The 21,190-nt window shown below is 69.2% G+C and overlaps 1 protein-coding gene across 5 annotated transcripts in view; it reads right to left on the reverse strand.

The window, feature by feature from the left end:
• Positions 1-18,113, reverse strand: part of KCNT1 (potassium sodium-activated channel subfamily T member 1) — a 35,054-nt gene extending 16,941 nt beyond the window's left edge. For 3 of the 5 annotated variants that reach the window (XM_043567386.1, XM_043567385.1, XM_043567388.1), the window contains exons 1-10: positions 17,959-18,113; positions 6,823-6,902; positions 6,193-6,292; positions 4,050-4,106; positions 3,205-3,253; positions 3,075-3,134; positions 2,891-2,965; positions 2,740-2,823; positions 2,353-2,447; positions 1,084-1,264 (exon numbers count right to left, since the gene is read on the reverse strand). In XM_043567386.1, coding sequence (XP_043423321.1) covers positions 1,084-1,264; positions 2,353-2,447; positions 2,740-2,823; positions 2,891-2,965; positions 3,075-3,134; positions 3,205-3,253; positions 4,050-4,106; positions 6,193-6,292; positions 6,823-6,902; positions 17,959-18,113 — 936 coding nt within the window. Of the gene's footprint in view, positions 1-1,083; positions 1,265-2,352; positions 2,448-2,739; positions 2,824-2,890; positions 2,966-3,074; positions 3,135-3,204; positions 3,254-4,049; positions 4,107-6,192; positions 6,293-6,822; positions 6,903-12,930; positions 12,973-17,958 lie in introns of all 5 variants that reach the window. The other 2 variants (XM_043567389.1, XM_043567390.1) reach the window with 1 other exon arrangement.
• Positions 18,114-21,190: the final 3,077 nt, after the last annotated feature.

Consider the following 21,190-nt stretch of genomic DNA (forward strand, 5'->3'; position numbering starts at 1 on the left):
CTGACTCAGGTGCAGGTGACGGCCAGACCCTGAGGGTCTCCGGCCGTTTCCACCCCAGCATCGAGGCCATTCGTGTATTTAACAGAGCAGAGGACCCCGTCTGGTGCTCGCCTGTGCCGGGCCACGTGCCAGCAGCTCACCGCATTTAGGGAGCACCCGCTAGGTTGCGGCGACCAGGCCCCGTGACCCCGAAGCGCAGGCCTGGCTCCACAGCTGGAGGTGCCGGGCCCGGGGTGGGGGGGCCCCTGTGCAGGACGGGGGCTCCGACACAGGCACTCAGCTGCAGCCTCACCGACCACAGCTGTGCTACGGGCTCCGGGCCTGGGCATCTGTAAGGAGGCCCGGCGACGTGCCCCCCAGCTGAGGTGGGGGCTACATGGCCTCACCGTAGCCGATCCCATTGCGTCCCTGAGACTCCGTCCACTCGGAACCTCCCACCGGGACCTTATTTGGAAACGGTCTTTGCAGATGTGCTTAGTTGAGAAAAGGTCAGACAGGATCACGGTGGGCCCTTGTCCACTGTCCGGTGTCCTCAAAAGAGGACACAGAGGGACCCACGGGGAGAAGGCACGTGAAGACGGGGCAGAGACGGGAGGGATGCAGCCAAAAGCCAGGGGGGCCCAGGGCCAGCAGCCCCGGAAGCTGGGAGGGTGCAGGGGGCCGCCCTCGGGGCCTCCAGGATGGGCTGGCCCCGCGGACACCTCGGACTCAGGCTCCGGACCGGGAGAGAGCACATTTCTGTCGTTCCAAGGCCCAGTCTGTGGCACCGTCAGGGACCCCGCTGCTGCCTCCTGGGAGGGAGGCTTAGCGGGCGTGTGGCGGGCTTAAAGGGAAGCACGCGGGGAGGGAACGGGCGCTCCGTCTCTTCCCGAATAACCAGGGGGCATCCGGGGTCCTGAGCATCTGTCTCCGGCCCCGGAGGAGAGGCCGAGGGGGCAGGCGCGGCACCAGCGGCCTGTGGTTCCCCGTCGAGAACGCCACCCCTGGCTCCTCGCCCTGCCGTGAGGCCTCGGGTCTCGGGCCTCTGGCTTTGCCTGCTTCCGGGCTGGACAGAGGCGGCCTGTGTGGGGGCTGGGGGCTCACCTGCAGCGGGAGCACCACGAGGGCCACACAGATCATGATGACCACCAGCAGCTGGGACGGCCAGATCTTGGGCGTCACGTCACCGTAGCCCACGGTGGAGAAGGTGACGATGCAGAAGTAGAAAGCCGTGAGGAGGGACAGGTTGTCCCCAGCGCGCTCCAGGTGCTGGATGCCACAGGTCCTGGAAGTCCGGGCATCGCTGGGCTGTGGGAGGGGCCTGGGACACCTGGGGCGGGGGGGGGGGGTGGCGAAGGGGGGCCCTGTGCTCCCTGCCCTGGGCTGTGGGAAGGGCCTGGGACACCTGGGGCGGGCGACGGCTCCGGGGACTTCCCATCCTGGTCTGCCAGAGTGGGCACAGCCCAGCCCCTCGGGTCTCCCCCTGGATATTCCCTTTCCAACCCGTGGCTGTTTCGAGGCCCCTGGGCAACATGCCCTGAGTGGATGCAGACCCACACTGGTGGAGTGTGGGCCTGGGGGTCAGTGGGGTGGGCCTGTGCCCCGCCTGGAGCCTCATCCTCACCCAGGGGGTCGGGCAGGAGGCCGGACAGCCCCCTACGGGGCACAGAGCCCGACGGCCCCGCTTCCCGCACCTGTGACCCCAAGTCCTCGCCCCACACCGGAAGCTGCTGACGGCAGGGCCTAGGCGGCCCATGGCACACAGCGTGGGGTGCCACAGAGAGGTGCTCGAGACCCTCCCCCAGGGGGATGGGAGGACACACTGGCTGCCGGGAAGAAAGCAGGCCGAGCTTGGACCCCGTGGCTGCCCGTCCCCCTCTGCTGCGGTCTGCGTGGTGTGGGCAGGCGTGCGGGAGGGGAGGCAGAAAGCACGTGGCTCCTCCTCGCTCCTTCCCGGGCCTTGGTGCCCGCCCCACATCCCTGCCGGGGCAACGGGACGTGGTGGCCGCCTTCATCAGCAGCGGGCAGGGCCGGTACCCCAGGACCCGCGGCGGGAGCCGGGCACGAAAGGGGACACCCCCTCCCCCCCACTCTTCACCCTGGCCGTTCCCAGACCTCGTTCTCAGCTGGACCTCGTGCCAAAGGGTCCCCACGGGGCTCGGGCCGGTGCCCAGCCTTCCGAGGTGCGGACCCGGAAGCCAGACCTAGGTCTCCCTGGGTCCCAGAGGAGCGGGACCCGGGCCCGCCGCAGCCCAGGGCTGTGGGCTCCGGGCCGTCCGCCCCCCGCCGTCCGTGGGCCCCTGCCACCGCGGGGCCCTCCTGAGCTGCGGCCCGAGGGGGAGAGGGCGGCGGGGCTCCTGGGGGCACACTCACCCCGTGAAGACCAAACACAGCAGGGTGCAGAACAGGATGAGGACCTGGTTGAACATGGCCGACTGGGTCCGCAGGATGGCGCGGTGGAAGTCGTTCTGCGGGACAAGGGCTGTCAGGGGCGGCGCCTGGCCCTTCCGGCGGCACGGGTGCAGGCGGGTGAGCGGGTCCCATCCCCTGGCCCCGCGCCCCCTCCCGCCTCCGCGTCAGGCTCCCCGCGGACAGCCCCGGAAAGGGACGTGGGCCCGATGCTCAGCGGAGGGTCCGTCCAGGGGCCCGGGTCACGCGGGCCGGGTCTCTCGCCCCACGCGCACATTCACCCCTCCTCCCTCCGGCCGGGGACTTCCTGGGGGGGCAGGGGGGGACGCGGCACCCGGGACGGGAGCTCACGATCATGTTCTCCAGAGCGTGCTTGGCCAGCCAACAGTTCAGAAACACGGGGATGAACAGGTTCCGCAGGGGCGCCCAGAATATCTGTGAAGGAGCCGGGTCAGGGGGCCGGGGCCGGGGTGTCCCCCTCCTCGGCCGGCCGCTCACCCACCGTGACGATGAAGGGCAGCGTGTTGATCATCTCCAGGACGAACGAGACTCGGAAGATCTGCTCCCAGATGTTGCCCTGGGGGCCGTGGGGGGCGGGGAGGGGGGAGAAAGGCAAGCCAGGAGGTCAGGGAACGGGCTGGGGGGTCAGAGGGGAGGGTCAGGCCAGGCGGCGGGGGGGGACTCACTTTGTAGCTGAGGTAAATGAGGAGCATCGTCTCCAGGAAGCTTATGATGGCCACGATGACCTAAGAGGGGCACAGTCTGAGTGGGACGGGCGGAGAGCAGGGCCCACCCGGAGCCATGCCCCCCACTCACCTGAATCGCCCACAGAGTCATCTTTCTTTCCACCCAGAGGATGGGCGCCCTGGGGAGGGAGGGAGGTGAGCCTCGGGCTGGTGTCCCCCAGCCCCACCCCCAGGCCTCCCCTGACCCGAGCCGTTCCTCAGGCGGGTGGAGGGCACCTGCCTTCCCCCTCGAGGGGACAAGGACATGAAGGGAGGGAGAGGTCCCCCAGGAAAGGAGGCCTCTTGGGAGCTCAGGGTGAGGCCAGGCCCAAAGCTGCGGGACGTGGGGCAGGGCTGCAGGCTCGGGAGGCCCCCCCGCCCTGGACAGGCTCCCTGGGCAAGTGCGATGAGCCGCGGGGCCTCCCTTCCTCCCCAGTCCAGCCGGGGGTGGGGGGCTCCCGGGAGGTGAAGCAAATGGGGGCGGGGGCAGGGTCTGTTCAAACGCCGGTGCTCCTTCGGGTAACGGAAGGCCCGGGGCCGTCTGTACAGACAAGCCGAGTGAGGCAGGAGGTGGCTGGGCCCCTGGGGACAGGTCCTAAACGCTGGGCCAGACGTCACGGTCATCCTGGGGTCACTTGCACCGCTTGACGGGGGCACCGCTCTCCTCGGTGCAAGTGCGAACAGGAGCGGTGACCCACTGGAGGGCCCTCCCTGCGGGCCCCTCCCCACCCGCCGTCAGTCCGCGGGCCCCCTCCCCACCCTCGGCCTGAGGGCTGAGCCAGGAGTTGGAGGGACGCGGAGTCAAGCCACTTGGGGCGACGCCTGTAATTCTGAGAGGGTCCGCTGCTTCAGGTGCTCTGCGGGGACTGCCTAGCGCTGCCCACTGCGCGGGCCAAGGCCGGGCATCCGGCCGGAGGGGCTGGGCCGGGCACTCACCAATTGATCTCGGAGGACGAGGCATTGAAGGTGTAGTTCTGCTTCGGGCAGCCCCAGCTGTGGAGAGACAGAGCTGGCCCAGCCCGGCCCCGGAAGAGACCCCGCCCACGGCTGCCGCGGGCTCAGGAGCCCGGTGGGCGGGCACCCACTCCCCCACCCAGGGCCAACTCCCCGCACCTCAGACAGGCGTCTGCGCTCCTACGGCCTGCCCCCACCCTGCACACCGCCGGGCAGGGTCCCAGGCGGGGAGGGGCGGACAGGCTGGGCGGGAGAGCACAGCACTCCGGGATGGGAAAGGCAGAGCCGGGAAAGAGCTGGGGATCCTGCCCCGTCTGGCGGCAGGTTGCCGGGGAGGGCCGTGCGAGGTCAGAGCGGGCCCCGGGGCAATCGGTGCCTCCCGGAGGCCGGAGCCGCCGCAGACGAGGCTGGACGATGCTCTCGAGCCAGGGGGAGGGACAGCTGGGCTCCCACCCTGAGGTGCCGACTCCCAGGTGCACCCCAAGTCACCCCAGGAACGAGCCTCTCTCAGCCCGCCGGATGCCCGGCCTCTGGGAAGGTGGCAGGGGCAGCAGCTGTAATGCCAGGGTCCCGGACCCAGAGGATCCCACTCTCACGGAGCCCCATGGTGACAGGCAGCTCCTTCCCACTCTTCTTCCAACTGACCCACTTCCCCGAGCCTTACTGGCGCTATTATTGCAAACTCGCTGCCCACAGCAGTGGCCGGCTGTCCTCCCATCCACCTACCACCGTCCTCCAGCCATCGACCCGTAACCCATCCAGCCACCAACCTGCCCATTGTTCTACCCAGCCACTCCCTAGTCTCACCCGGCCACTCGCCCTCCCACCCGCCCATCCCCGTGCCAGGGACCGGCAATGACTCCTAGACCTGGTCCCTGTAGGCACGTGCAACCAGATGTCCCAGGAGCCTCCGGAAAGAGAAGGTGGGACGGAAGCGGTTTGAGAGTCAGTTAGGACCCCCAGTCTTCCTTCTCAAACCACCACGGCTGGGTCTGCACAGCCCCACCTGGGATGAAGACACGAGGGGCCCCAAGGGAGGGTCAAAGGGTGTCTGGCTTGGGGACCCCCCCCCCCCCCCCGCCGCCCTGCTCCGCAGGTTGCACTGTCCTCCGGCCCCAGCTTCCTTCCCGGCTCGGCCCCAGGAGTCAAGTGGCCACACTTCGCCCTCAGGGAAGAGGCGGGACAGATCCGCACTGAGGACTGAGCCTGTCCCAGGTGACAGTGGTGACCAGGCTTTGCCTGTCCTGACTGATGGGACTTCAGCCTCTGAGTGCCCCCACTCTTAGTGTGAGCAGAGCCCAAGTTGCTGGACGTTTGAAGAAACCCACCCAGTGTGAGCTCGGGAGAAGCAGAGACTGAGCCCAAGAGAAACACGTAAGAAAGGCAGGGTTAGAGACATCACCTCCGGAGAGGCGGAAAGCCAGAAAGAAGTCTCCGGAATTAAAGCGTGATGCAGAAGGACTGAGCCAGGGCCGGACGCAGCGCTAAGGAAGTCACCCGGTGGGGGGAGGGGCACGAGAGGAGAGACGGGGCAGACGGGACTGTCCAGAACCACACAGCCGGGCACCGGAAGCCCAGAGACAGCGGAGGGGAGAAGAGTGGTCTCCAGCATGGGAGGGAAGGGGTCGTGCCAAGGCGTCGCGGAGGCTGCCGGACACGGGCACGGAGAAGAGACCGCAACGGCCTCCGGGGGAAGAGGGTGCTTCCCGCACGGGCGACCGGCAGGACCGGTGGCAGGAAGGCCAGGCAGCAAGAGGGACCGACTCTACCGCGGTCAAGTCAGACCCGGAGGAGGCGGGCAGCGCGAGCTCTGTGCCAGCGAGGGGACCCGGGAGGTGCGGGTGGCCCTGCCCGGCTTGCACCCCGCCCCTCCCCCGCTGAAGGCAGCGGAATGCCGCTCCCGCCCCGCTGGACACGCACAGCCGCAGTGCGCGGCCTGGGCACCTTTCTCCCCGAGCCAAGCCTGTCGGTCAGCAGGACCCTGAGTGGCATCCAGGGCCCGCTCTGCGGGGGCGGACACCGGGAAGGAAAGAGTCCCCGGGGGCTGGGCACACCCCCCACCCCCGCCCACTGACCCCACCGGCCTCTGTCCCGGCAAGCTGCCCCCAGCCCCGCAGTCGCCCACCATCCGATCCCCAGGGCCGGGTCATCCAGCAGGACGCGGACGATGTACAGCAGGCAGGTAAGCAGCTTCAGGGAGAAGTTGAAAAGCCGGATCCTCAGGCCTGCGGGCGGGGGATGCAGGTCAGGGCTCCTGGGCCCCCGGGACACCCTGGGCTGCCCCCAAGGATTGAGGGGTGCTCCGCACTGCGGGGGGAGACCCTCCACCCCGTCCTGCCTTCCAGATGGGGTGCAGACCGCTCCCCATGCCACGCACTCCTTGGGACAGAAGGGTGGGGGCCTGGGGGGCACACTGATGGACTAGGGCCCGTGCCCCATCCTGCACCCCAGATGGGGTCCCAGGGAGCCAAGCTCCTGCTGGGAAGGCGGGGGAGCGGCGAAGGGTGGCAGGTGGCCAGAGGACCCTCCAGGGTGCAGGTCGGAGGGCCGGGCCCGCCTGGGAGGAGGCTGTGCCCGTGCCCTGGACGGCCACCGCCCAGCCCGGGGTCCAGCAGGGGAGCAGGGTCCCCGCACGTCTCGGGTCCCCCCTCCCACTGGGGGTAGGTGGCCTGAAGCCGAGGGGCCTCCCCCCCCGCCCCCCGTGCCCCCCGCCCACCAGCCTGTGCCCCCGCTCCTCCCGCAGGCCCCCACTCACTGGATCTCTGGTTTTTGATGAAAAACAACTTGAGCCGCTCCTTGAAGGTGTTCTCGTTGACGTAGAACTCCACCTGGACCCTGGGGGCAGGGGAGAGGGGCATGGGGGCTCTGGCCAGTGGGGGCTCGAGCAGGGAGACAGGCCCAAAGCCCAGGGCGGGACCGGCTTCCCCCACACCGCAGGAGCCAAGAGAGACCCGCGGGGACAGCAGGACCGGGAGGGCGCCCCAGTGTCCGGCCGGCCCGCGTGGTCCCGGCAGACCCGCCTGCCAGCCCTTCCAACACCACGGGCACGGCTGGGGCCGGTCGGCTGCTACCTTCTGGGCACCAGAGGCAGACAGCCATGGGCCCTCAGTCCTGACTGTCACCGGCAGCCCGCTACCAGCATTATACAAACCCTGATGGCCCTCAGCACAGGGCTCAAACACCAGTGTCCCCTAAGTAGGAGTGGAAGCCGATGGTCGGCTGCTCTGCCTGCTGGCCCCGGGGCTGTCCCCCCGAGGCCCGCTGCAGCCTGCAAGAGGGTCGGGCACGGAGGCTCCGGCCGTCAGGCCCGCCGTGGCCCCTCCAGCCCAGGCTGCCCTCCTTCCCTCAGGCTCGCCTGTGCCCCTGGCCAATCCCCAGGCACCCTGAGTCCTGCCCGGGCTCCCAGCCTCCCGGGGACCGGCCACGGCACACCCGGCGTGTCAGGGAAGGAGGCGGAGTCGGGAAGGGCCGTCGGGTCCCTGGGGGTAACACGGGGTCTGGGGCAACGGGCCACCGCCCAGCACCGCCCCAGCCTTGGACCCAGGCCCGCGGTGGCGGCTGTGCCCTGCGCGCTGGCCCGGGGGGGGGGGCCTGCTGTCCCCCTAGGACGGAAACCCTGGCGTTGACGGCAGTAGGACAGGTGGAGCGCGGTCCTGGGGGTCCCACCTCCCGGCCATCGTGCCCCGGGGCAGGGGGCTCCGGCCTGCGGGCTGGCCGGCTGTGAATGGCCTCCGCCTGGCCGGGCTCCCCTGGGGGCAGAAACGAGCACTGCTCCGCCCCCCACAGCTGAATGGGGCACTCTGCCTGGGGCTGCGCGAGACGGCCCTCCTCCCCGCAGCCTGCCGTGGGCACAGGACGGTGTGACAGGGCGATGCCTCGGCGGGCCCTCGGCCGGGGCGCCGGCACCTTCCTGACCTGCTCCAGGCGGGGGGCCTCCGCCTGGGCCACAGTGGGCTCCACTGGCCACGGCTCCCAGAGGAGGCCTGGGCGCCGTGGGCTCTTCCCCTCCCTCGGGTTCTGGTGCAGGGAGGGTCGCACGGCCACAGCCTGGACCCCCGGAGCCAGAGAGGCAGGACGGGCCTCCCACAGACCACAGCCAGTGTGCCCACGGCACCCCAGCCCATCCCAGCACACCCCCGGTGCCCCACGGCACCCCACTGTACCGCCAGCAGACCCCCACACTCCCTGTACCGCATGGCACCCCCCCACTCCCCCAGCACACCCCTGTACCCCCCTGCACCCCAGCGCAGACCCCTTTCCTCTCTCTCCTCGGAGCCCTCTCCCTGCCTTCCCGGCTTACTCCTCAAGCCCCGAATCCCACCCTTCTCTGTACGCGCCGCCTGGAGCTGTGTCGGGGGCTCTTTGGGGAGTTGGTCCAACGAGCCTGGCTGGGCCCGGGCCCGGGGCCCAGTGAGGTCAGCTCAGGGGGGCAGATGGACGCAAGTCAGTGAGCCCGAGGGAAGAGCACCCAGCCCGGGAACAGCCCTCCCCGACACCCTCCGGCCCCACCGAAGCAAAGCCTCCACAGAGGGGTCTCCCCACCCCACCCGGGCCACCCGCTCGGGCCGCTTCCCTGACGGGGCCCTTATCTGGCCAGCGAGGCCCCGCCCTGCTCCTTCCTCCTGAGCCTCCCAGGGCACCGACCATGCGGCCTCCTTGTCCCCACCCCCCTCTGGTCGACCCCCCCCCCAGACTCCTCAGCTGCCCCCATCTCAACTCTGAATGCGGGACGCCCTAGGGCTGATCACGGGCCCCCCTCGACACCCGCCTGGCCCGCTTGCGCGAGGTGACCTCTAAACCCCAGCCCTGCTCTGAGCCCCCGGCTGCCCTCCGACATTGCCCTTTGGGGTACCCTCCCCAGACCAAGCCGGAGCCGGAGGCGCTCCCTCTCCCCACGTTGGACCTCACGCTCTATGCGGCTGAGAGCCCCGCCTCACTCCCCCCGGGTCCCCTGCCTATCCTTGCTGGACGGCTAGACGCCAGCAGGTGAGACGAAGCAGGAAGCCGGAGTCCCTGGCTCCTTCCTGTGGTCTCTGTTGGCAAAAGAGAGCGACCCCCAGCTCCTTCCCCGGGGACCCCCGACCTGACCCAACCCCGCCCCTGCCCCCGCTTGCCAACGGCCCCTGGCCGCACGTAGAGCAGCCTGACGCCTACCGGACGCCCCTGCCCAGGCCCAAGGGGTCAGGCCTGCTGACCTGGGACGGGTCGGGCCTGGACACTTTTGCTTCCGGGTCACCCGGCCCCTTCCCAGCTCCCCAGAAACGGAACCCCGGGCGCTTCTCGGCCAGCCCTTGTCCCCCGGGGTCAGCTGCAGACGCCCATCGGGACAGCCCCCCAAGGCGGTCAGCGGCGGGGGGCCCGCGGAGGGAGAGGGCTGGTGAAGGAGACGCCGTGGGCTGGCGGACGTGGCCGCGTGAATCGAGCCTCGTGAAGCCTCTCTCGCTCTTAATTTTTCACGAGCTGCGGCTGCCCCCTTCTGACACCACCACAGACAGCAGGTTACGAGCTGTCCATTTAGCCTGATGTACGGTCGAGGCGACGAGCGTAATTAGACCCCCACTGGGCGCTGGGCCGACGCAGGAGGAAACCTTGGAGGGCTTCCGGACCCCCGCAGCCCCGAGGTTCGCAGCACAGCCTGGGCCCGGTTGAAGGACGCTCTCGGCTCAGCAAGCTCACGGGAAGAAGCAGGTGGGCCCCGGGGTCACGGACGGGTCTGGCCAGACAGACAGAAGCCCTGTGCCGGCTTCTGCCCTGCCCGGCTGCGCCGTGGCCCCTGCACCCGTCCGAGCCCCGGCCTCCTCACCTGGGGGGGCGGGCAGTGACAGGAAAGGTCCACCACAGGTGTCTGCAGGGTGGCAGATGGGGGGGCTTTGGCTCTGGGGAGAGTTAGCCTGTCCCTCTGCATCTGACCCTCAACCTCTCAAGTCTGCTAAGTGCCTGCGCCAGAAGGAGGATTAAGTGAGAGGCCGCCGCAGTGCGTGGCCCGGGGCCTGGCACCCATCAGCTCAGCTGGTGCCCGTGGTCTCCTACCAGGTCCCGACGGTGGCCGGCTCCGACGCTCCCATCACCCAGAAAGGACGGGCCCCCGGGCCACAAATCCACCTGGCTGATGCCCTCCACGGGCAGGGGGCAGGGTGGGACCCCGGTCCAGCCGTGGCTCGAGGCCCTGCGTGGGGTGCGTGACCAAGCTCACGGAACCCACTCTGGGGAGTGAGGGGAGGGCTGAGCGGGAAGCCCCGCGAGCCGGGGGAGGGGTCCTGAGAACACACGGTGCGGTGGCCCCGGAGCTCGGCCTCAACATCGAGCTGCCCCAGACCCCACGGTGGAGCCCAAGGGTCTACTCCCCTCCCCCCGTCGGTGTCTGTGTTCCTTCGTGCACTCGGTCCGAGGCCCCCTGCCGCCAGGGCCCCAGGAAGAAGGTCTAAAGCCAGGGTGCCCCAAGGGCGTGGTCTCGGGGCCCAGAGCCTGAGGGGAGCCTGGGACTCAGAAAGCCCTGGGTGTAACCCCCGGGGTCAGGCCGTGGGCCCCGGGGACTGGACAGGCCCCACCTGGGCCCCACCCCAGGCTCCTCTGTCCTCGGAGGTTGCCAGCTCTCAGGCTGGTGAGGACAGGGGTCCAGACCGAACAGACAAAAGGGACGTCTTGCCGAGCCCTGCCCTGGAGCCCCTCGGAGGGCTCCAGCCAGACTCATCCCGACATGCATGGAAAATAAGGCCCGCCAAGGCCCAAGGCTGGCCCAGGGGGTCGGAGGCATCGGGAGCTTGGGGCTCTGCATGGGACCAGGGCCTCTCGAATGTCTGGGGTGGAAGGGTCAGCCCCCGGCTGCCTCTGCCCCATCCCCACGAGGCTTGTGTTTGAGTGGGCCCAGGCCGACCGCCTGCCTGTGCCAGGGCCTTGTCCACGCTGGAGGGGACCCACAGAGTCCCCCTTGTGCCGGCAAAGCAGCTCCAACCTCCCCAACCTGAAACCGGGACAGGACGTGCCAGGCGAGGGTGGCCGCCCTGGGGCGAGCCGGGCAGGCGGACTCTGGGCTGCACGTCTGCCTTCTGACCGGCAGGCTGACCCGGAGGCCAACGGGCAGGCAGGCCCGGGGAGCAGGCCTTCCAGGGAATCCTGGCAGGTGGTCCCGGCACAGATGGCCTGTGCCAATAAGCTCCGTAGGCAGAGTCAGGAGGGCGGCGGCGGGGAGGGTGGCCGGACGCGAAGCACACAGCACGGCAGGCCGGCCCGCCGGGCCACGACAGCCGTGCACTCACATGGGGCCGGGGTCCTACTGTCTGCTTCCCTCCGCGTGTCGCCGTGTGGCTCACTCCCTCCACACAGGAACCCGCAGACTGACGCGCGAGAGAAAGGGCGGGGCCCCGGCCTAACTGCCAACCCCGAGGCCGGCTATTCTGAGCAAGGGCAGAGCCTATGACCAGCCCAGGGACCCAGCCCAGGACAGACATGTGGCCTGCTCCACCCCCCCACGCACTGGCACTTCCTGTAGGTGTGCGGGCAAAGGGCCGGGCTTGGGGGCAGAGGACGGGAAGGGGTGTCTGCTGAGTAGTGAGGCACCGGGGGTGGGGGGTGGGGGTAGGGCTGAAGGCTGCACTGTCCCCACCACTCCCAGCCCCAGGCTCGCAGACTCGCCCATGGGGGGCTGGTGGCCGTGTGGGCAAAGATCGCTGTGGGGGACATCCCTCCAGGCACCACGACCCTCCTGTGGGGTGGCGGGGCTCTGGACCCACCAGGGCTGAAAGGCTTTCCTCTAGCTCTTGCCCAGTGCCACAGGCCACCTCCTGCAGGCCACCTGCTGCCCCAGGGTGGCCCGCTGCCAGGGACATCCCGTGTCGGGAACCCGGAGGGGCAGAGCAGCCTGGGGGACCGAGGAAAGGCACGGTGGCCAGTGGCTTCTCCAACAGACAGGTGACCCCAGCCCGCATGTCCCCCGTGAGGCGGCCCCACCTGGGACCTCCTGCACACGTGTTGGAGAGAACCCCTGTCCCGGCACCCTCGGCTGGGCCGGGGGCCTGGGAGAGCCTCTTGGGGCCTTGGTGGGCACGGAGCGTCTGCTCTACCAGTGACAACGCTGGGGTGGCCGCAAATCGTCCGTTTCCCCCTGGGAAGCCCGAGGTGCCCCAGAGAGCCCTGCGGGTGCTGGAGGGGCCCTCCGCCCCACCACCACCGTAGCGCAGGGGGCTGGGCTGGGGAGCCAGAGGCCCGGGACTGTGGCCCAGCCCCCCCCCTCCCCCGGCTCCCACACACCTGCCGGGGTAATCACAGGCCCGGGTCACAGGCTGCGGCAGGGGCGAGTGTCAGCAGCAGCTGGAAGCTGAGTGAACGGCGGCTGTCGCCGCTGACAATGGCAATTAATGACATCGGGTCCCACTTAGTGGCCACGCTGAATGCCCAGGGCTTGGACAGGATGTGGCCGCTCTGAGGAGGATGTTGGTCTCCCCAGCCTCAAAGCCACCGTCCACTTGACCCGGATCTTAACGGAAGCCAGGACGTGCATGGGGGCTAGGCTGAGGGGGGAGGGTCCCAGCAGTCATCTGCATGCTGTCCCCACACACGCAAATGGTGGGGGTCCCCGTTCCCTCTGGGCACCCCTGAGGGCTGTGGGTGTCCGCCTCTGGATGGCCCTGTTTGCTAGTCCAGGGCTCCTCCCCAGAGGACCGCCCACTGTCCCATCCCCGGCCTCAGCTCCACCCCCAGCAGCAGCACCTGATGGCATGGGGCGGCGGTGGCCAGGGCTGGCTCGTGCCTGGTCCCTCCTGGCTGCAGGGCAGACTGGACTCTGAGCCCCCTCCTCCCAGGGTCTGCTGGGGGCGGGAGGCCACTTGTCTTTCCCTGCTGCGGCCCCCTCCCTGCAAGCACTTACTGAGACAGAGAGGAGTCCAGGCTGAAATCTTCCACATGAAGCCTGGGGACAGACACGGGTGGTCACATCAACATGGAAGACGGATGGATGGAGGGCTTGGGCTCCTGGACCAGGTGGGGGCACAGACACTCAAGGAAGCTCCAGGCATGGTCCGAGGGAAGCGGCGGGGTCGGGGGGGGCACCCCTGGGCACACCCCCAGACCCGCGGAGCCCCCAGGCAGGCGGAGGTGCCCACGGGAGGCAGCCTGTGGTGAGGCGCTTACTGGGCCTGGCCCCCTCGGCGCCCCAGAAAGCAGCACAGCGCCCGCAGCACATGCACCCCCTGCCCAGGCCAGACGGCACACAAGGCCAAGGCCACAGACGCCCGCCTTCAGCACAAGGACTAAGCAAGAATCGTCTATCCGGCGCGCGGTCACTGTCCCTGCTCCTGCCAAGCCCACCCAGGCACCGCGACCCCAGCTCCAGGGAAGGGCACCATCAGCCCCACTTTACACCCAGGAAGCTGATGTGGCGAGAGGCGGTTCCCACACAAGGCCACAGGGCGGACGCAACAGCCAGGGCTCCCTCCTCGTCAAGTCTGCCTGCCTCCTCTCTGCTCCCCTGCTTTCTACGGGCCCGGCCACAGAGCCAAGCAGCCCCGTACCCTGGCTTCCCCGGGAGAGGACAGGCCGAGGCAGGGAGCTGAGGCTTCCTGGGGGGCGCCCGGGTGCACCCCTCCACTGGGCCAGCAATCACACACCTGCTACCCTTTGGGCAGCCTGCCCTGCGATTCTCCCAGATTGGCCACAAGAGCTGACGCCATGATGGCTGGGCCTGGGCTGGTGGCAGCTTTGGGCCTGGGCTGGAGGGGAGGCCGGCAGGGGGGTGGTGCTGGTGGCAGCTGGGGCTCTGAGGACTGGCCCCTGGGGGCTCCGGAGGGGTGTGCGTTTGCGTGTATATGCAGAAAGTCTATTTGCTGATGACGTACCCGTCTGGTGCACAGAGGACTTCAGGGAGCCTCTCTTAACCCTCGATGCTGCCATGTTCCAGAAGAGGATGTGAACGTTCAGGGAAGACCACTGCCTTCCAGAGGCCCTGGCAGGGAGGAAGGAGCTGGCCTGCAGGGCTGGGCCAGCCCCTCACACGGGCCGGGTCATCCGCACACGGCCGCGCGCCGCCCGTGCAGGGCCCTCCGGGTGGGCAGGCCCCCCTCCGAGTGCCCCGGTCTACAGCTCCTCGTGCCTGGGACGGCACAGTGGGGCCGCGGGGAGGTCCGCGACGATGAGGGACTGGAGGGGGCGTGCTCAGGGGCCGGGCTCCGCAAGGAGCAAAGGAGGCCAGGGCTCTGCCGGGAGCTTCTGGCAGATTCTACATGTTTGTCCACCTCAGGTTTCCTGTCCTGGCCCCGGTGCCGCCCAGAGCTCTGAGTTGGGGCGACAGCTGCACGGAGAGGGGTGGGGAGGAGGGGGCTGGGCAGGAGCCTGGCAAGGCCCAGGCTGTTGCAGTGGGGCTGTGGCGGTGGAGCTCAAGGAGGGTGGGTGAGGAGAGTGGCCGGGTCCCTGGAGGACCACGGGGGCCACCTAAAGGGGAGGGGGGTGAGCGGGCCTGTGGGGAAGGGGTTCCGCCTACTGCCTTTGGCTGTGGCAAGCCTGGGGTCACGGCAGACGCGCGGGACTCTGGGAAGGGCAGCAGGAGAGCAGGACCACGCTGGAGCCCCAAGGACCCCGAGGTGTGGAGCTGCATGCTGGGCTCGGAGCACCTGGGGGGGGGGGGGGCGGGCGTGGGTGCTCAGGGGGGCCAGCGGAGCAAAGTGGCCGCCGCTGAAAGGTGTTTCCTGCCGTCCTCGCTCCCTTTCCTGCCTCGGCCCCCGAGTTCACAGAAGCTCCCGGGACCCTGCGCACAGAGGTGCGCCCTGCCCCTCCACACCCGTCGTCAGGGGACAGGGCCACAGGCAGGAGGGACACGCTGCCCCCAGGGGCCACTCGACGCAGCCCCGAACTGGGGCTCCCCGGGGTTCCAATCCCCCGCCAGGCACTGCCTCCAGCTGTTCCGGCCCCGCCTCCCCAGGCCCCGCCCCACGGCCCCGCCCCTCCCGGGGCTTCCCGCGGAGCCCCTCAGCGGGAGTTTCCCCTCCTGCTCCCCAAACCCTGCCTGTCAGCCCACCTCTGAGTGAGGCCCCTCCGCGGATGTCCCCTGCCCTGAAGCTACCAATGGCGGGGCACCGGCCTCATCTGGTCGCAGCGACTCCTCCCCCGCCCAGGCCCTCCTCCTGGCCCCCCTCTTCCCTAGGACTCTCTGTCTGTCCCGGGGACACAGTGGCCTCTGCCCACAGCCTCAAGCGGGACCTCAGAGTTCCATCCTGGCCTCTGGCCTGCTGCCCCTCTCCTCCCCTCCGGGCATCCACACCGACGGGAGCGTCCCACTGGCCAGCCTGGCTGTGCCTCCAGGTACCCCAAGCAGCCGTCCGCAGTGCTCCCCACACCCCGCCACCACTCCCCACCACTCCCAGACCCCTGGGTTCTGCCTCCTAGATCTTTCTGCAGTCTTCCCGTGCCCTCCAGGCCACCCACTCAGATGTCCCTTCTGAGGATACACCGGTGAGCCCCTCACCTGGTGCAGAACCCAAACCTGGTGGGGGGGGGAGAAGGGGTGGGAGGGAGGTGCCCAGCAACCAGCCCCTTCCTCTCCAGCCCTGTCTGTCAGTCCAGGCTGGCACACCAAACATGCAGCAGCACCTGGGAAGGGCAAAGACCCCCCAGCCCCGGGCTTTTTGGGGTCAGGAAGGGGCCCCAGCACAGCCCCGACCCACGGGGAGAGTCCACTGGACCCCTTGCTCAAAGGCTCTTGAACGATGGTCTTCAACACTCCTGCTCCAGGTCGTGATTTCTAAGCCTTGCCCCTCCCCTTCCTGGCCCCACAAGACATGGGGGAGGGGAAGGAGGAGACCCATGAGCTCAGAGCCCAGGGCGATCGGGCTGGCCAGCGTGGGGGAGGGACCCGTGCTGGCCCACCCAGCATCCACGCCACTGGGGTGCACTGTGTTGGGTGGGGGGCCTTGAGCCCTGGCACTGGGAGCAGGCACCTCCCGGTGCCTTGCTGCCTCCCCAGCTGTAGTGGGCCACCCTGGGGAAGGCCAGTGCCTCGTGGTCCAGGAGCGCTGATCCTGGCTGGCCCCAGAAGGGGGCCCGGCATGCAGATGGGGCCAGCTTCAGGAGCTCTGGCCACTGGATCCCTCTGACAGAAGGTCCCCGTCACCCCGCCCTGGTTGTGCAGGACCCTCCGTCAGATCTGAGTTTCCAAGGAGCAAAAACCCTGTATGCCTTCCTCTGCTCAGGAACCTGCTGTGGCTCTCTACTGCTCCTATCCAGAATAAACTCCATGGTGTGCATCTAGCATTTGAGGATACGGGGCTGCAGGGCTCCAGGCCCTAACACCACGGGCCAGCTGCGCAGCTACAGACAGTTCCCCCTTCTCTGCTCTGCACAAGGAGGCTGATACCTGTACCTCAGGGGCTGCTGGGGATAGAGCGAGGCCACCCGTATAAGGGTCAGCACAGAACTGGGGGCAGAAGAGTGCGGGGAGGGGAGAGGACTTCCTGGAAGAGGTGGCCTTGCCATCTCAGTTCCCATTCTGCACCGCAGGCTCAGATGCAGGCTGCGCAGGACCTGCCTCTGCACCCCTGCCGGAACAGGAACAGCAAGGGGAACCGATCTCTCGCAGCGGCTGGACTGGCCGTAACCAGAGCTTCCGGAGCCGCTGCCCCCCGCGGCACAGGAGGAGGATGGAAAGGAGGACTCCGTCCTCAGGGCCTTGGCCGCCACTTGCTGCCTTCCCGCCCGGGCTGCCCATTAGCTGCTCCAGCGCCTCTCAGAGGCACTTAATCTCCAGCCTTAGCAGTCCGCTCTGGCAAATGGGAATAACCACCGGGCATCAGCTTTCCACCAGGGGTGCTGGAAGGAGCCAGAAACAGGGTGTGAGGGCAGGAGGGGCCTGGGTAGCCTGTGGCCAGAGGGGAGGGGCAGGGGAGAGGCTCCCGAGACACCCCTCATCCTACCATCTGCCGGGCCGAGAGTCCCTGCCAACCTCGGCCCCAACCCTCCCCAGGCTTTGGCCCTGGCTGTCGCCTCTGCCTGGAGGGCCCCTGCCCATCTTCCTGTGCCCCTCCCCGTAGGGCCAGCGGCCCTGGAAGCTCCCACTCGCCTCACCCCGGCCCAGCCTGCACCTCTCTGCCAGGCACAGGTTTCTGTGCCCACGACGTGTGCCCACACCCAGGGCGGATCTGATTCATCTCCGTTTCCCCCGCAGCATCTACAAGGGTTCCCTGCACAGAGAAGGTGCTGGCTAAATACTGCTGCTGGCTAAGGACTAGTGCCGCAGACAGAGCCTCAGTGTCCTCATCCGTGAAATGGGGGTGCTGCGTCCAGCCCTGCGCTCAGCGGAGCTGGAGAAGGGCTGGTGAGGCCCCCTTCCCCAGGCGGGCCCCTCCCCAGGAAATTGGACTGCTGCACCCTGGTTGCCACCGGCTTCAGGCACTAGCCCCCCAGGGAGCCTCAGACCTGCGTCCCAGCTCCAATCTGCTATGCAGCCTTCAGCCAGGCCCCCCCCCCCCTCCTTCAGCCTCATGCTGCCCACTTCTGAAGTGGGGACTCGGATATTGGCCTCACCTCCCCACAAGCGGCGGCCGGAACCCACTGGAGCGTGGGCTCAGTGGGAGAGGGCCGGGCGGGGGTCCCCGAGCCACCTGGCCGGGTGCCTCGGTCGTCGTCCCTGCTTCCCTCCGGTCTTACCTGCAGGCCCACCGTACCAGCCTCTAAGAGCAGGAGGGAGGGGGAGAGCACAGGCTCCCAGAGGCCGGCTGATAGCACAGCGGGTGGTCCTTGCGCCTGGGTGAGGGTTCGGAGGGGGAGAACCCGGCCGTCCCCCGCCCCCTTCCCGGGGCTGCGGGCGACGCGGCAGGTGCAGCCGAGCGGAGCCGGGGCGGGAGGCGAGCGGCAGAGAAGCAGAGCCCCTCCCGGCGGTGCGCGGGGTCCCCCGGGCGCGCGCCCCTACCTCTGGCCCACATCGCTGCCCACGGAGCCCCCGCCGCGGGCCGGCAGCAGCGGGCTGAGCCCGTGCGGCTCCTCGGGCGCCGAGGCGCCGGCCGGGGCGCCCCCCGGGCCCGCCTTGCCCTCGGACGGCGAGCGCGGCAGCTTGGCCCGCGCCATCCTGCGGGAGCGCACGGGCGGGAGGCGGCGGGGGCGGCGCTCCCATCTCCGCGCCCCGCCCCGCGCTCCCCGCGCCGCCGCCGCAGTGGATCGGCCCGGGCGGGCGGGGGGCGCCGGGAGGCGGGGTGGGGCGGGGGGCGGGCGGACGCGCACGGAGCCCCGGCAGGAGGGGTCTCGGTGCCGGCTGCCGGGCCGCCTTATAACGGAAGTAGTAGTAAGAATCACGACAGTCACGGCGGCGCTGGGGGAGGGGAGCAGTAGTGGCGCGGTGACAGCTGGTGGTTCTCGGCCACTCACCTCCGCAGGCAGGCGCTGCCCGAGCCAAGGGAGCCTCGGTGCGCAGCCGCGCGCCCAAGTCACAGTCGGCCTCCGGGTCCAGGGGACCCAGGTGGGGCTCCGATGGCCTGCGCAGAGCGGTGCCCGCCTTCCAGGCCCCGTTCTTGGTGCCTGCTCAGGCTGGGTGGGTCCACCCCCCCCCCCGCACCCCCATTCCCTACCTCCCAGGGCTATCCGGAAGTCCGTGGGGGGACTCACCAAGCAAGCAGTGCTCATCTGCCAAGCTGGGCTCCATGTTGGACAAAGCGGCTGCTTTGTGGAGCCCTGTCTGCACCCCATGCCCGGCTGGGGACGGCTCTGATCACCTCACTGAACACGAGCAACTCAAGGAGACTGAAGATTTCGTTTTCGCAGAGTGGGGAGACTGAGGCACCGAAGCAGGAGGTGGCTTCCCCCGGAGACCGAGGCAGGGAGAAATGGATCGAGGACCCGGGAGGTGAGGTGGCTCACCCAGGTAACAGCCAGCAGGTGCTGGTGCTGGGGGAACCGAGGCTCCGGCTCTGGGTGCCCTGGGCGTAGGGGTGCGGAGATGCATGGCTATCCCCCGCAGCGGCCAGCGGCTCCAGGCCCTCCTGACCTGCCCGAACCCTGACATCTAGACCAGAGGCTCCAGCTTGCCTGGCCTGCCCGTTTCTTCACCCCACCTGCGTGACCCAGTAAACCACCGGGGCCTGGGCTTACGGAAGGTCTGTGGGAGGCAGGTGGGCCCAGGGCACCCAGCCCCTGCCTGGCCCTTCCCCAGATCGCGAGGCAGGGACAGCTGGTGCGGAGCCGTTCGGTGGCCTCAGCAAACCCCCACAGCAGCATCCCCCCGACCGCGTTTCCATTAGGAATCTGCCCTGGAGACATGAGGGCTCTGTGTGGGCAAAGCCCCCTGCCTGCCTGCGCGAGGAGGGGACGAGGAGATGGCAGTCGCTTGTCCCCCTTCCCGTGGAGGGACGCGGAGCGGCTGGAAGAGCTCCGGGGCTCGCTGGCGACCGAGCCACACGCGGTGGTGCACGTGGCGAGCGGGGCCGCGGGCACAGGCGGCATCCCCACAGCTGTGGCTCTGGGGTCCGGGCACCGTCCCCGCGCAGGGCCAGGCTCCCCGGGTCCGGTCAGTAGCGGAGAAGGGCCGGACGTCCGGGCTGCTCGCTGGGCTCCCCAGGAGGTGCCGGGAGCCGCAGGGCCCTCGGGATGCACTTCTGCCCGGACAGACACGAGCTCATGTTCCTCGACGGCTGCTGCGGCCCACCCGAGGCTCCAGGTGGCGGCGCCCGCCTCTCGGGCCAGCCCGTCTGCCGAGTCCGCCGTGGCCGCTGCAGTCCTGGACTCTGAGAGCAGTGATGGCTTCTGGGGTCCAGGGTAAGTGTCAGGTGACAAGACAACATTTTGTATGACGCGCCCTAACGAGAGAAACCGGCTGACGTGCGTGGAAGGACCACCAGACAGCCGTCAGTGCTGCGTCCGGGAGCTGGTGGCGGAGGCCTTTCCAGCTGGCCGCCGTGTCACTTACATAAGGACTGATTCGTTTGGAAAACGGTCGTCCACTTTAGCCTCCGGCCGGTGCCGCGTCCCCTGGCCGTGCAGGAGAGCCGGCCCTGGGCACGGGCAGCGGCCCGAGGCGCCTCGTTCCCCGGCTGTGGCGCACCGTGAGGAGAGTCGCAGACTGCCCACTCCCGCTGGGGTCGGGCGACCTCAGGCCCACGGCCGTGGTGGGAGGGCGGACAAGAGCGAGCACCCTTGCCTGGAGCGCTATAAACGCCGCTCGGCTCCTGCTGCAGGACGGCTGTCCTGGGGGGTTGGGGTGGGGGGCGTCACCTCACATCCCTGTGACGATAGGGACCAGGCCAGGCCGAGTCCAGGGTGTCTGAGGTGGAGGCAGCCAGGCTTCTGGAGGACTGGATGGGGGGCGTCAATCAAGGCTGAGGGGATGGGTGGGCAGTGACGCCCGAGACGGGGAGGAGCAGACGGGGTGGTCACCGATCCGTCCTTCACGCACCGACCAGACGCCGTCTCGTGCGGGGGGAGGGGGCCGGACGCCCATGCCTGGCACTCCGCGGGCGGCCGGGCTGGAGGGGCGCCCTGGGGCAGGTACGGCCCACGGGGTCCGGGTATGATGTCTGGAGTTGTGAGGGCAGGTGGGCAGGCTGGCCCAGGAGCCTCCGGAACCCAGGAAGATGTGGAAACGGCAGAAGGCAGCAAGGGGCGACCCTGAAGCAACAGGCCTAGGGCGCAGGCCCGGCATCGCGGACTTTCTGAAGCGGTGCCCAGGAGAACCAGGGGAGGCCCCTGCCTCCACCCTCCGGAGCCACACCGGTGTGTGCCCACGGGGTCCTGGGAGTCCTCACCCACAGCCCCACTCCGCGAGAGGCGAACCAGAGGGTGTGCTGATCGCCCGGCTGGGGTGGCGCCGGGGCTGTCCCCGGGACCACAGCTAGACCTCCCAGGCTCCGGCCTGGGGGCCTATGAGCCCGTGAAGAGATGCTCAACGCCACCGATCACTGGGGAAACACACCTCAAGACGACCACGAGATACCAGCACGCACTCACCGGGACGGCTGCTCTGGAACCAACGGAAAATAAAGGTGCCGGCACGGGTGTGGGGGATGGGAGCCTCGTGTGCTGTTTTCGGGAGCGTGAGACGCTGCAGGCATCGTGGGAGGGTCTGGGGCTTCCCGAGAAGCGGGATTACCGTGTGACCCAGCAGCTCCGCTTTGGGGCGTATGCCCGCAGAACTGAAGATAGGGTCTCGAATGGAT

This window comes from Prionailurus bengalensis, chromosome D4 (assembly GCF_016509475.1).
Source record: "Prionailurus bengalensis isolate Pbe53 chromosome D4, Fcat_Pben_1.1_paternal_pri, whole genome shotgun sequence".
Classification (NCBI taxonomy): Eukaryota; Metazoa; Chordata; class Mammalia; order Carnivora; family Felidae; genus Prionailurus; species Prionailurus bengalensis.